General features: G+C 42.1%; 1 protein-coding gene across 2 annotated transcripts in view; it reads right to left on the reverse strand.

Moving 5' to 3' along the window:
- Nucleotides 1–1,031: 1,031 nt before the first annotated feature.
- The window catches only part of ATP6V1H (ATPase H+ transporting V1 subunit H), a 46,410-nt gene continuing 32,218 nt past the window's right edge, over nt 1,032–15,223 (reverse strand). For both annotated transcript variants that reach the window (XM_052651562.1, XM_052651561.1), the window contains one exon: nt 1,032–1,486. In XM_052651562.1, the coding sequence (XP_052507522.1) occupies nt 1,426–1,486 (61 nt within the window). In that variant the 3' untranslated portion in view covers nt 1,032–1,425. The remainder of the gene's footprint in view (nt 1,487–15,223) is intronic.

Genomic DNA, 15,223 nt, shown 5'->3' on the forward strand with positions numbered 1-15,223 from the left:
TGAAGGTCGACAAGACACAAAAAAGAAGTTTCCCACCACAAAAAAGAATTTTAAAACAATAAAAGTAGTTAAAAATAATTTTTAAATGGGCAGAGGACTTGAAGAGGTATTTTTCCAAAGACATACAGATGGCAAACAGGCACATGGAGAGATGCTGAACAATAATCACAGGATAACTGCAACTCAAAGCCACAATGAGACGTCACCTCACAGCTGTGAGAGCAAGAGGAGGTAACAAGTGTTGGCAAGGATGTGGCAAAAAGGGATCCCTTGTGCACTGTTGGTGGGAATGTGAACTGGCACAACTACTGGGGAAAAACAGTATGGAGGTTCCTCAAAAAGTTAAAAATAGAGCTACCATACAACCCAGCAATTTCACTTCTGGGTATTTATCCAAAGGAAATGAAAACATTAATTCAAAAAGCGATCAGATTTGTGGTTGCCAGAGGCATGGGGTGGGAGAACTGGGAATTGGATGAAGGTGGTCAGGTCAACCTTTTCAATCTTTTATCCTTAAACAGGAGATGGTGCTAGGAGTGTCTTTCTATAGAAGAAAACTTACCATATAAACTATTAGCCTTACCATCTTTACAATCAGAGAACTGCTCAGAATGAAAGTGAAAATGAAACAAAAATGAGACTCAGACCAGGCAATGAGGTTAAAAACAAAAGGCTCAGATCTGGGGGAGGTAAACCTCCAGGCCATGGATGCCCCTGTGAAGGCTGGGAGTTCCAGAACAAAAGGTGGGAGGTAGAAATAAAATACCTATTGGCAATATTTAAACCAGAAAGTATTCAGAGAAAATAGACTTGAAGTACTAAAATCCAAGAGTAAATAAGAAATCAGTGAAAATAACCTACAGCTAAAATTCCTCACTGCTTCATAAACAAGTCTTTTAGATGACAGCGCCATGGTAAGAGTTCGTTTAACATTTTAAGGTTTTCTCAATATTAGCAGAAGATTGCTGCAATGTGCATGTGTGGATGGGCGGGCGGATGGATGGAAGACAAAACTCCATATGAATTCAAAACATTTATTTACCATTCACTACTCTGCAAACACAATTCTCCCAATTCGGTTGGGACGAAAGGTACTTTTGTTATAATAGTTCAAGTTAGGAACAAGGAAAGAGAAAAAATGTATTTGGAGTGAGAATGTTTTAATAACCCTATATTCATTCCAGAGAACAATAAATACAGAAATTATGAGGAGTATATGTAACAGTAATATTTTCCTCAGATACAGAAAGCACCTACTTTAAGACAAATTAACGGGAAATCAGCATTGGGAAAGGCTACACAAAGAAGAAATGACACATAAAATGAGGAATGGTTTGAGCTTGACCACAGTTACTGAGACCCACTCCAGGTCTTCTACCCCAGGTGAGAGGGCAGCTGGAGATCCAAGAGAAGCCCTGAGCCCATTCAGCTCCGGGCAGCTGCAGTCTGCGGCTGTTCAGACTGGAGTTGTTTACCAAGATATTCCCTGAAACACAGGAAGGAAACAGCAAGGGAGGTTAGAACTGAATCAGTAAAGAGTTCTTTTCAAAACTGAAGCACAATATACACTGTCGTCTCTACTCACTTTAACATCTAAAAACTAGCCCCGGAAAACTGATCTTGCCTAAATTCAAAAGTACCAGTATTGCACGAATTTTAAACACTCCATCTACCATGTACATACAGACAAGGTGTGACCCACGTAAACGAGTAATTCTGCATCCGACCACAAGCAACGTTTGCCTTCCTGTCAAGTCTCGTCTGCTGTGCTCTTTTGCAACCTAACAAGTTCAAAATCAACCTATGTACAAATCCAAGTAGGACCGACACATGAGAAGCCTCCTGACATTAGGAAATACAAGCTGTCTATCCCTAGAGACTGACACAGGCACATGTGAAAACAGCCACTGGAAGTAACTTCCAGGATCCGACAGTTAATCAGAGCCGCTTGTTACTTAGCGCTCACTCCGTCTACACTGGTGGAGTCTGAAACCTTCGCCAAGATGGTACTGCTGAACCCACAGGACAATCACAAGAGCCGAAAAGTAATCTCATTTTATAGAGGAAGCAAACTGTGGCTTAGAGAGGCGGTCTCCAAATGTTTCAGGTGACGTTCTCTCCTTCAGAAAATCAACTGGACAAGCACCCAGTCAGCGTACGTGCTGTGCGAAGTTGCTCCGTTGTATCTGACTCTGCAACCCCATGGACTGCAGCCCACCAGGCTCCTCTGTCCACGGGATTCTCCAGGCAAGTACACTGGAGTGGGCTGCCATGCCCTCCACCAGGGGATCTTCCCAACCCCTGCAGGGATTGAACCCGCATCTCTTACGTCTCCTGCACTAGCAGGCAAGTTCTTCACCACTAGCACCACCTCGGAAGCTCACAGTCTGTGTATACTCAGCTCTGAACTGCAGATGGGTACCACTGTGATTCCAGGACAGAAACCTTTCCCTATCTTCTGACAAAGGACTTGCCTATTGTTTCTGAAGTAACTAATAAGGACAAGAAAAAGGTTTTTTAAGAACATTTACAAGATTCCTCCTGTAACGAGGGAAAAATCTTGAGTTTTGGACTAGAGATCAGATTCACACTCCAGCTGATCACTTGGTGGAGAGCAGGTTCTTGGTGTTCACTGGGGGGCTGGCTGAGGGATGAGTGTGAAGGTGGCTCAGTGGGTGCAGGGGTCAGCGTTTCCAGCCCTCAGCCACCGCTCCACCTCCCCTGGTCTTAGCACCTCCATTAAGCAGCCTTTGGGGGCCCCAAAGGATCCACAGGCCAAGGTGACCTGCCATCCTGCACAGGCACAGAACCCAGGGATGGGGTGAGTCTCGGCCCCTGCACTGTCCACCCTCTCCCATCACAGCCTCAGCCCAAAGCCATCCCTGCATGAAGATGCCTGTGAAACAACACAGAACCCAGACAGGGAGAGCATGAGCTCCGGGAACTAGCACAAGTGAGGGGCGAGAACTCCATAGGGCTTGGAGGAGGCTGTGGTTTAAACACGCGAGCCTGACTGAACTTCCTCAAGTGTGACAGTGGCTTATGGGTTTATCTTTTTATCCCAGTAGGAAAGTTCTTACCACTGACTCGTTCTAGGTTTCATCCGAAGCACATAATCTATTACTGTATTAATGAGAATAACCACCCTAACACAGACAACAGGGATCTTTTCTTCAACCAACAGCTAAGTTTTAATTTATGCAAAGGTCAAAAGAGAAGCCTACAAATTTTATTAGAAAATAAAAGAGTTTATGGTCACAGTCAATGCTAGCCCTGAGGAAGATTCCAACCAGGGAGCACTTGTGGCTGCATAGGTCTGTGAGGTTTAGGTAGAAGGGGACTGGGGAGTACAATGCTTACTGCAGAATCCCCAGACCTCAGGTACACAGTCTGCCCTCCACACCCGCAGCATCCTTGTCTGCAGATTCAACCAGCAACGGCAGGAGAACACTCCTCCCAGATGACCCATGGACACAGAGGATCATCTGTGCAGGGCTCGAGTGGCCAGGGATTTGAAGCCACACTAGGTCCTCGAACAAACACCGTCCAGGACTGAATGGAGTAACAAGAGCCTACCCTACACATCGGGGACCCAGTCAACAGAGTTCTGGAGAAAAATCGATTCCCTGGGCTAGGCCTGGAAAGCATGGTGATCTGCTATCCTGACACCCAGTGTGGTCAATTCTAACACTCCTGAGCATCACCCAAGCTACCTGCAAGTCCTGTGTGCCACCGGGCACACGGCAGTCCTGACACCAGGGGCCTGCACCTGGGAACACACAGAGGTTGCCCCACCCACAGTCAGTTAGAGGCCACCATGGAGACCTGAGCACGAGTGAGCCCGCATGTCTCCTCTCTGCAACACCTGGGAGCGGGTGTCTCATCTCCACCTATGGGGGTGCGGGGAAGCTGTGACTACCTGCTCAGAGCAGAGCGGGCAGGTGAACTGCCAGGGCACAGGCCCGTTCCTCTCTCTACTGAGAGGCTGCCTGGTCTCCAATAAAAGAGGGTGCAGAGAGCAGACACTGTTCCATCTTTATAGTAGATGATGATAATAATAACAACAACAACAATAATAGTGAGTAAGTAAAAGTCGCTCAGTCATGTCCAACTCTTTGCAACCCCACGGACTAGACAGTCCCTGGAATTCTCCCAGCCAGAATACAGGAGTGAGTGGTGGTGGTGGTTTAGTTGCTAAGTTGTGTCTGACTCTTGGACTCTTGCAAACCCCATTGCCTGCCAGGCTCCTCTGTCCATGGGACTCGCTAGGAAAGAATACTGGAGTGGGTTGCCATCTCCTTCTCCAGGGGATCTTCCTGACCCAAGATCGAACCCAGGTCTCCTGCACTGCAGGCAGATTCTGTACCAACTGAGCTACGAGGGAGAGGATCTTCCCAAACCAGGGATTGAACCCAGGTCTCCCACATCATAGGCAGATTCTTTACCAGCTGAGCCACAAGGGAAGCCCAAAAATACTGGGGTGGGTAGCCTATACCTTCTCCAGTAGATCTTCCTGACCCAGGAATCAAACCTGGGTCTCCTGCATTGCCGCTGGATTCTTTACCAGCTGAGCTACCATGCCTTTGGGTTAAGGCTACATTACTGTCAAGCAAGAGGAAAAGTGACTACAGACTTCACTTCAAGGGATGAAAACACATCTCTAACAGGACTTCAGAGCTATCTAAATGAGTTATCTGAGTACCGAGTCAGTCTCTCTACACATAAAGATTAATACACCATTTCAACTCACAGCTCACTCAAAGGGCATCTGATTTGTACCAGCAATCCATGGGAGTGGACATTAAACCGTTAACTTCTACAGCCCAAAAAGCAAAATTTGAGATGTGTAATACTTCCTTCTTTAACGTCATCCGTAAGTTTGTAGGGAAACAAAATGTGCCACCCCACAGAATATCTCTTCAACATGAGGATTATTTTATGACAATTATTTTTAAGAAACACACAGTTCGTGAAGTCTTTCCTTTCACCTGCCCCTTACCTGTCTACAGACCTCAGATGAAGTGCCTGGCCCAGAAGAGCACTATCCTGGGAGATCTACAAAGAGCACAGGCCGGGTGTGGGGAGCTGGATGGGGCCTGAAGAAGAGTCCTCTCTGTGTCCCACCATCCCAGTAAGTCCCCACAAACATCTGTTCTCCAAACACCTGCTTGTCTGTCTCCGTGTGAACTGCCTCCTGCCTGCTGAAGTCCCCATGTCCACCCTCTTCTCTTCCTCCTCTCAGATGCCATGGAAGCCTCCTAGGACAGGTCCCTGTGTATATGTGATTAAATCTGAGTTTCTCCTGTTAATCTGTCTCATGTCAAATTCTTAGACCAGCTAGAAGAACCTAGAAAGGCAGAGGGCAATTTTTGTCTTTTTCCAAAATCTTAACATCTCTTCAGATGTCAGCACTTCTGAAAACTGAAAAAATGGGGAGTGTGAAGACATATTTCCCTTTAAAAAAATCCAGGTAAGAAACAGCCCACATAAGACATCATGTTGAATGCTGAGAGAGAGCTCATATGTGGTTAAGAAACACAGATTTCGTTCTCTTGTCGGGGGTATAAAAGATCTACATCTCAGCATCCACGATCCTAACAAACGGCTTCCCAGTTGCTGTGAGCATCCCTCGAGACAGCTCAAATCTGAAAGAGGGTCTGAGGGTCTGAGGGTGATGCCAGCCCCAGGGCACCGAGAAGTACTGACCTGGCCTGACTTACACTAACTCCAAGAACAACACGAGGCCTGCACTGTATTACGATTAAGGGCCAAACCCTCACTGTACTTAGGGTTGTTTAAATATTCAAACACTTTTATTCATTCTTTAAAACTGTAGTTGAAGACACTGACTATATAATTTTTATTTATTTATTTTTAATTGAAGGGTAACTGCTTTACAGTATTGTATTGGTTTCTGCCAAACATCAGCATGAATCAGCCATAGGTATACCTATGACTATATGATTTCAAAGCATGGTAACTTCAACTATGTAACTTAGTGCCAGGGAAAAGAGTGAACTGTCTCCTGATAAACATATTAATCTGAGAAAACTATGGTCTCATTTATTTTCCTTTTTGCCTTGGCTTCCAAGAAGGTCAGTAGAAAATGTACTTTTACTATCATTTTTGAACTATTTTCTCTAGTCTTCATTTTGGTATGTACATTTTCATAACTAAAATGATAATGAACCTAGAATTCTCCATCCCACATCTTTATCATAATAATGATTAAAACTACAACTGAGTCATAATTACATTTCTCTTAATCTTTACCAACTCTGTTTTGGAAAACAATCAGGTATAAATCATACAGGAAATATTCTTTTCTGAATGTATAAAAACAATTCATTTTTGAATATACAGACTTTATACCTGTTTCCAGTACAGACTTCTACTTAGTAAAGACAAAAACTAAATTTCAAATATGTCATATATAGTTCTGTTTTTCCTTTCATGCAAATTCACTACAGTTTACTCAGCTGGAGTTATTCATTAGCTTTTATGATGACTTTGAGTATTATACAGAAAGCAAATTATGTTTTATGAACCATGTAAGAAAGCATAGTGCTCTCCCTCATCTGTATCTAACTGACAGGAACACATTTAAACTGCAAACTTAAGTGTGTGTGTGTGTCAGTCGCTCAGTCGTGTCCAGCTCTTTGTGATTCCATGGACTGTAGCCCACCAGGCTGCTCTGTCCATGGGACTTTCCAGGCAAGAATACTAGAGTGGGTTACCATTTCCTTCCCCAGAGGATCTTCCCAATCCAGGGATCAAACCTGGGTCTCCTGCACTGCAGGCAGATTCTCTACCATCTGAGCCACCAGGGAAGCCCAGGGAAACTGTTTTCACAACACTTTAAAGTCCCAGCCTGGGGAAAGCCGCGACCAAGGTCACCTGTGCCATCTCCAACATCTGCCTCTTCCAGAGCCCAGCGCTGCCTGCTGGACGTGCATCCTCATCTCGACTCTTCCAGTAACATCCACAGAAGCTACAGCGGAGCCCGTTTTTCAGATGAGGAGCTGGAGTTCAGCACATTAAATGACATGTTGTAATGTGAGGCTGCTTAGCAGCATGTAGGGTATGTAAACCCAAGTCTGTCTGATTTAAACCTCAGAGTCTTCATCCCTAAATAGCACTGCTTCATGGAACATTATTTCAGCTCCTGGTGGCTGAAGACATGTTATTGTGTAGATGTGAGAATAAACAGTTTAAGAACATCACAGCGTGAGTCCTCAACCTATTTTCTCAAATATATTTTCATCATCATTAGCTATTTCATTTTCTAATAGCATTTAAATTCAAAGACTAAACAAATTAGCAGTATCCCTAAAGAGGTGATCCACAGAATTTAAAAAAAAAAATCAGTGATTCTAAAAGTAGACTCTCTATTTACATGAATTCTGGTCCTAAGAAACAAAAACATAAGTTTTAATAGCAGTTGTATTACAGTCTATTATGAAAGCAACTTGGGCAAAATTCACAATAACAAAGATATCTTTCCCATAGGAATTCAAGCAATCAAACCTTCACAAACTAGCTATAAAATCTAAATATCATTAGCCAAATCCAGAGTTTCTTCAACTCCAGCTTATGTTCAGAACAGTCCAGTCCCTCCTTACCCATCACCTCTACCTTCTGTTATCGACAGAGCAGCAGTCTTAGGCACTTCATCGTTTTTCTCACACACAGTATGATGTGCCATGCATTGGGCCACTCAAAGCATTAGGACTGGCAGCAAATGCCCCTTTTCCTTTTTTTAGAGGAGTTTTAGGTTCACAAAACAATCGAGAGAAAGACACGGAGATTTCCCAGATATACCTAGTCCCCACAAACATGGAGCCTCCCGCACCATGAACGCCCCACATCAGAGGGTATATTTGTTACCAAGCATGAACTGACACTGCAACATCTTAATCACCCAGAGTCTTAGCTTGCCTAGCTTACATTTGTACACCATCCAGAGTGAGCCCCCAGGTGTGCTAGGACTCTGAGTGGTTAAGATGTGTTAGCCTCGGCTCACACTTGGTAACAAATGCTTGGAATAATGTATAATGACACACGTCCATCATGATAATTTCACACAGTATTTTCAATGTCCTAATATTCCCCTGTGCTCTGCCTGTTCATCCTTTCCCTGAGTCTCCCAATTGATCTTTTCACTGTCTCCACAGTTCTGCTTTTTCTAGATGCCGTATATTGGAATCATACAGTATGTAGCCTTTTCAGATTGGCTTTTTTCAGTTGTTTAGTTGCTAAGTCATGTCCGACTCTTACAACCCCAGGAACTGTAGCCTGCCAGGCTCCTCTGTCCATGGGATTCTCCCACTCCAAGAATACTGGAGTGGATTGCCATTTCTTTCTCCAGGGGATCTTCCCAACACAGGGATTGAACCTGGGTCTCCTGCATTGCAGGCGGACTCTTTACCACTGAGCCGCCTGGGAAGCCCTCTTTCACTTAAATCATATGCCTTTAGAGTTTCTCAATGCCTTTCCATGACTTGACAGCTCATTCCTTTTTAACACTCAATAACGGTCCACTGTCTGGACATATCACAGTCTGCTTATCCATTCACTCAAGCAAAGACATCTTGGTAGCTTCCAAAATGTCTGCTACAGACATCCATGTGCTGGGTTTTTGTGAGGATGTGAGTTTTCAAACCCTGTGGGTTAATACCAAGGTATACAACTGCTGGATCACAGAATATATAAGAGTATGTTCAGTTTTGTAAGAAAATACCAACTGTCTTGCAAAGCAGCTGCACCATGTAGCATCCCCACCAGCAACACATGAGGATTCCTGCTGCTCCACACCCTCACCAGCACCTTGGTGCTGCCACTGTTCCAGATTTCAGCCAATCTAATAGGTGTGTGGTGTTATTTAGCTTTTGTTTTAATCGGCATTCCCCTGATGACATTAGATGTGGAGCATCTTTTCTTAATCTTATCATCAGTATATCTTCTTTGGTGAAAGAAAGAAAGTGAAAGTGAAGTTGCTCAGTCGTGCCCGACTCTTTGCAACCCCATGGACAGTAGCCTGCACCAAGCTCCTCCGTCCACAGGATTCTCAAGGCAAGAGTACTGGAGTGGGTTGCCATTTCTTCTCCAGGGAATCTTCCCAACCCAGGGATCACACCCAGGTCTCTCACATTGTAGACAGATGCTTTACCTTCTGAGCCACCAGTCTTTAGCTCATTTTGTACTCAAGTTGTTTTCTTATTGTTGAGTTTCTGGAGTTCTTTGCAGGGAATTCCCAGTGGTTCAGTGTTTAGGACTTTGTGCTTTCACTGTCAGGGGCCCAAATTCAATCCCTGGTTGAGGAACTAAGATCCCACAAGCTGCATGGCATGGACAAACAAATAAAAAATAAAAGTCCTTTGTGTATTTCCGATAACAGTCCTTTATCAAATACGCCTTTTGCAAACATTTTGTCCCAGTCTGTGGTTTATTCTCTTGACACTGTCATTCACAGAGCAGAACTTTTTAATTTTAATGAAGTCCAACTTCTCAATTATTTCTTTCATGAATCAGGCCTTTGGTGGTGTATCTAAAAAGACATCACCATGTCCAAGGTCACCTGGATTGTCTACATTGTCTTCTAGGAGTTTTTGTGTACGGTCCACAATCCATTTTGAGTTAGCTTTCGTAAAGGTTGTAAGGTCTGTGTCCAGGTCCTTTTTTTTTGTCATGTGGATGTGCAGTTGTTCCAGCGCGATCTGTTGAAAAGACTACTTTTATTTCACTGCATTATCTTCACTCCTCTGGCAGAGATCAGCTGATTATATTTAAGGGGCCCTATTTCTGGGCTTTCTATTCTGTTCCATTGATCTGTTTGTCTACTCTTTCACCGATACCATACTATCTTTATTACTGCAGTCTTATACTAGGTCTTCAAGTCCTATGTCCCTTGCTGGTACATAGGAAAGTGATTGACTTTTGTGTATTAACCTTATTTCCTGCAGCTTTGCTATAACTGCTTATTAGTACCAGGAAGACTCTTTTTTTGTCAAGCCTCTAGGATTTTCTACATGGATGATCATGTCATCTAGGAGCAAAGACTGTTTCATGTCTTCCTTTTCAATCTGGATACCATTTATTTTTTCTTGTCTTAATGCTTTGGCTAGAACTTCCAGTACAAAGAAGTTGTGAGAGGAGACCTCTATGTTTCGTACCAGATCTTTGTGGGAAAGATTCCAGTTTTTCAACAATAAGTATGATGTTAGCTGAAGGGTTTTTAAAAAATAGATATTATTTATCATATTGAGAAAGAACTCTATTCTTACTTTGCTGAAAGTTTTTATCATGAACAGGTGTTTTATTTTGTCAGATGCTTTTTATGCATCTATAGTTATAATTCAAGAGTTGGTGCAAACTCCAGGAGTTGGTGATGGACAGGGAAGCCTGACACACTGCAGTCCATGGGATCGCAAAGAGTCGGACACAACTGAGTGACTGAACTGATGGGTTAAAATCATGTGATTTTTCTTCTTCTTTTTGTTGATGTGATGGATTATATTAACTGATTCTCAAATGCCTAACCAGCCTTGCATATCTGGAATAAATTTCACTTGGTTTTGGTGTATGATTCTTTTTATATGTTGTTGGATTCAGTGTGTTAATATTTCTTTGAGGATTTTTGTATCTATGTTCATAAAAGATTCTGGTCTATGGTTTTTTCATAATGTCTTTGTCTGGTTTTGGTATTAGGCAATGCTGGCCTCACAAAATGAGTTAGGAAGTATTCCCTCTGCTTCTAACCTCTTAAAAAGATTGCAAAGAACTGATCTAACATTTCTTCCTTAAATGTTTGGTAGAATTCAATGGTGAACCCAAGTAGGCCTGGTGTTTTCTGTAGACAGCTGTGTCCAGCCTACTAATAAGTCTATCAAAGGCACTCTTCACTTCTGCTACAGGATTTTTGACCTCTAATATTTCTTTTTGGTCCTTTCTTAGGATTTCTCTCTGTTTAACTTGTTCATCTGTTCTTGCATGCTGTCAATTTCATCCATTAAGGTCCTAAGTATGTTAATCATGGTTGTTTAAAGTTTACAGCCTGATCTCCCAACGTTCTTGCCATGGCTTGTTCTAATGCTTCAGTTCAGTTCAGTTCAGTCGCTCAGTCATGTGCGTGCATGAATCGCAGCACGCCAGGCCTCCCTGGTCCATCACCAACTCCCAGAGTTCACTCAGACTCATGTCCATCGAGTCAGTGATGCCATCAAGCCATCTCATCCTCTGTCGTCCTCTTTTCCTCCTGCCCCCAATCCCTCCCAGCATCGGAGTCTTTTCCAATGAGTCAACTCCTTGCATGAGGTGGCCAAAGTACTGGAGTTTCAGCTGCAGCATCATTCCCTCCAAAGAAATCCCAGGGCTGATCTCCTTCAGAATGGACTGGTTGAATCTCCTTGCAGTCCAAGGGACTCTCAAGAGTCTTCTCCAACACCACAGTTCAAAAGCATCAATTCTTCGGAGCTCAGCTTTCTTCACAGTCCAACTCTCACATCCAAACATGACCACTGGAAAAACCATAGCCTTGACTAGAGGGACCTTTGTTGGCAAAGTAATGTCTCTGCTTTTTAATATGCTATCTAGGTTTGTCATAACTTTCCTTCCTCCCCCAACATTCTCCCCATGGCTTGTTCTGACGCTTACTTTTTTTTTCTTTTTTCTTTTTGGTACGCTTTGCAGTATTTTTCTAATAGTTGGATTTGGTGTGCTAGGTAAAAGAAACTGTTATAAATAAATCTTAAGTAACATGGTGGTGAGGCAGGGTGAAAGGAAGCTTTCTGGAGTCCTATGATCTGGTCTCAGTCTTCACTGAACCTGGACCCTGAGACTGTGACCTTCACAAGTGTCCCTTGGGGTTTTTCTACTTCTGGGTAGGAAAGGATGGTCAGAGTCTGCTGGAACTGGTCATTTCTCTTCCCCAGGTCAGTCAGACTCTGATGACACCCTGGCAGGCTGGGTTAATGAATCTCCACTGAGTACAGGCCTGGTTAAGAACAAGAGCTCTGGGCTGTTTCAGAATGGTTCCTCTCCCCTTTCTGACAAAAGGCCGTGGGAGTTCTTCTTAACTATTTACTGTGAGATACTGGTCTGGCTTCTGGAGAGAATGCTCACTGTATTGGCCCACTCCCCAACCCCCCGTCTAGATCCCCTAGCCTTGTGCATACTGCACCTCCTGTGATTCACCAGCCATAGTCCAGCCTCCTCCAGGTGCTGGTCCCTCACTGTCCCCTGGTCTGAGTCCTGCTCCCCTGAGCAGCAACTCTGCATTCACATGCCTCTTCAGTCTTGGCTGCAAAGTGTTACTGTTCTCTCCTGTGGGTTCAACAAGGGTTACTTAATTTTTCAGTCTGTTCAGCTGTTTACTTGTTCAGATGGAGTGGAGACTTCAAGCTCCATACCTGTAGAACCACAACCAGAATTCCCTCCTTTTCACTTTAAATGCTGGTTCCAGATCAAGTAATTATAACCAAAAGCAATTAGTACAATGCAAACACACTTGAAATGACCACAGCACATACAAATCTAGTTATGCAACATGTCATATGCCGCTACAAGGACTCTTATTAAGGGGACAGAATGCGAGCAAAGTCCATATTCAGGGCTTATTGTAGACTCCTTTTACTTGAATTATATTTAGAATGTAATAAATAGTCTTACCTGAGAATTCCTCCACTAAAAATGTCATAAGAATAATGTGGAAAATTCCAGGCAGCCCAAGACAGACCACAATTTTCTAAATTAATTTTGGAACATGTTAAATTCGGAAATGTCATATGTTATGGGGAACACATGTACACCAATGGTTGATTCATGTCAATGTATGGTGAAACCACTACAATATTATAAAGTAATTAGCCTCCAATTAAAATGAATAAATTTATTTTTTAAAAATAAAATAAAATCACATGGACTGTTATAGTAACATGATTGTTAAGGCTAAGAAATTAAAACTTACTAAGGGGTTTTTCCCTTCAATTCTGTTCATAAGTAACTCTTTTAATCACTTCATTTATGGCTATGTTTTACAGAATAACTAAAATACCCCAGTCAGATGTAAAGATTGAAGAATAAAAGCAGCATCACCCACACCCTTGGCTTTGTGAGGTCTCTCTATTATATTATTTACCTACACATAAAAGAACTAGAGAGTCTAACACTCTTAACTTATTATTCTGCTTGAAAATAGGTTGAAAAAGAATCTAGAAACAAAGAGAAAGTTCTACACAAGATCCTCTACCTACAAAATTCAGTGTTTCTTTCCTGAAGTCCTGAGCTGTCCATATGCACATATGGCTGCTTCTGAATTAGAGGCTGATTACATTTAAAATCATTCTGTAGGAGAGAAACGATGACATTGTATGACGTTAGATTATTAACGCAGAAGCTGAGGGTCTATACAAAAGTTCTCTAGACTAAGTTGTCATTGTTTATATCTATTTTGCCAAATTCATGAATATAAAAATCCAGTCTTGTTCAAAAGAACGAGGGATATACCAGGAAATGCATGTGGGGACGGGAAGGCCAGAGCCCGCACATCCACTCAGCAGGGCCATGGCTGGGACTGGACCATTCAAGGCTCCCTGAACTACAGGGACCCCGGTGTGTGCCTACTGCCCCCTCCCTCCATTCTGCCCCTGACACCCCACCCACATCAGTTGGGGCTACATGTAACCCATTATTCCATACACACAGGTGTCCAGTGGAGGGGGAAATGCTGGCTACTCTATGTCCTGCAAGTCACAAAAATAATCCAGAAATCAGTCATAAACTGACAAAGAAGTGAGCAATATTTTCACATGATACTATAAAACTCTACACTCCATTTTCCATAAACCAGGGGTAAATCCATCTTTGCATCAACAAGAAAAGTGAACTGGATGCCTCAGAGCAGAATCCGAACTGAGAACCAGAGATAATCCAGGTCCATGATTTCCTAAGTTTCTAGTTTATACTCATAATGTAATTTTAGACTAAAAACCAAAAAACTATTCTCCGCAATAAAAAAGAAATTCTAACTTTACTAAATCCACAATTATGATTTAGTCTAATCAACAGAGATCTTGGGAATAATGAAACACCAAAAACCTAAAAATGATTTATGGTAGAAAAGTCAAACAGTAAACCTGGAGAGTGCTGGAAATCTGGAAACCGGGCCTCAGAGCAAAGCAGAGAAAACATGCTCGATCCTGTCAGGAAACGCTGCTGCCGCCGCCATTCAGACAGACTCGTATTTTACCCATAGCTGTATTTTAATTATTTTCAATATTTCTGTTACTGTGTTATACTAAAATACACCACTTCTAAAATTTTGTTTTCATTAAACCAAGACAAACTAAATGCTCAGAGGAAACCAAATCAATTATGTTTTCAGGTTTTATTTGGTGTGAAACATCTTCTAAACACCAGTACCATGGTTTAGTTAAAAAGCCTCTATTTTAGGAAAGTAGAGCAGTAGGCTTTACCAGCTTGGTTACCTGCATAAAAATACTGATTCAAAATCCTTTTACGTTTGGAAATAATGCTGCCAAAGGTTTTCCTTCCAAATGACATTCTATTTGGTCTCACACCAATTTGATGTTGAATAACTTGCTATTACTGGAGCAGTTTACATCCTCTGGCACAAAGTGCCATAGAAATGTGTCTGTCACAACAAACGCTACAGTCTAATCAACTGTGTAATCCACAGTTAGAATTCTTTCTAACTGGATTCTAATTTTCATATGAAAACTCTTTTAATAAAGAAAGTACAGGAAATGCTGAGGCTAAGCTTCTCCACTAAAGAGGATCTATCATAATTAAAACACTAAAGCTAAAATATTTTAGCACGTAACTAGAGAAAAGGGAGAGAAAGGATGGATATTCTCTAATTGGCTAGTCAATAATAAAGAGCAAATACACCAGTCACTGGCCCTAAAAAAATTTACTTTTCCTTTTGTAATCCTACATCAAAAAATTTACTGTGAAACTAAATCAAATTCCTAAATTCAAGGCAAAGTTTTCAAATTTTAAATGTTTCATCTTTAATGCATGATCATTTGAACAATAAAATTCTCGACCAAAAAATTTTCTCCACTGCCAAAGGGAACATTCTAGTTATCCTATGCCATACTCAGATTTTTTTCACATCATAAATGCACATTTAAAAAATGAAAACGTTGAACAATAAACTTTTCAAGAGAAATAACTATTCAAATGAAATTTTTATTAACAAGAC

The sequence above is a fragment of the Budorcas taxicolor genome, chromosome 14, assembly GCF_023091745.1.
Source record: "Budorcas taxicolor isolate Tak-1 chromosome 14, Takin1.1, whole genome shotgun sequence".
Lineage (NCBI taxonomy): Eukaryota > Metazoa > Chordata > Mammalia > Artiodactyla > Bovidae > Budorcas > Budorcas taxicolor.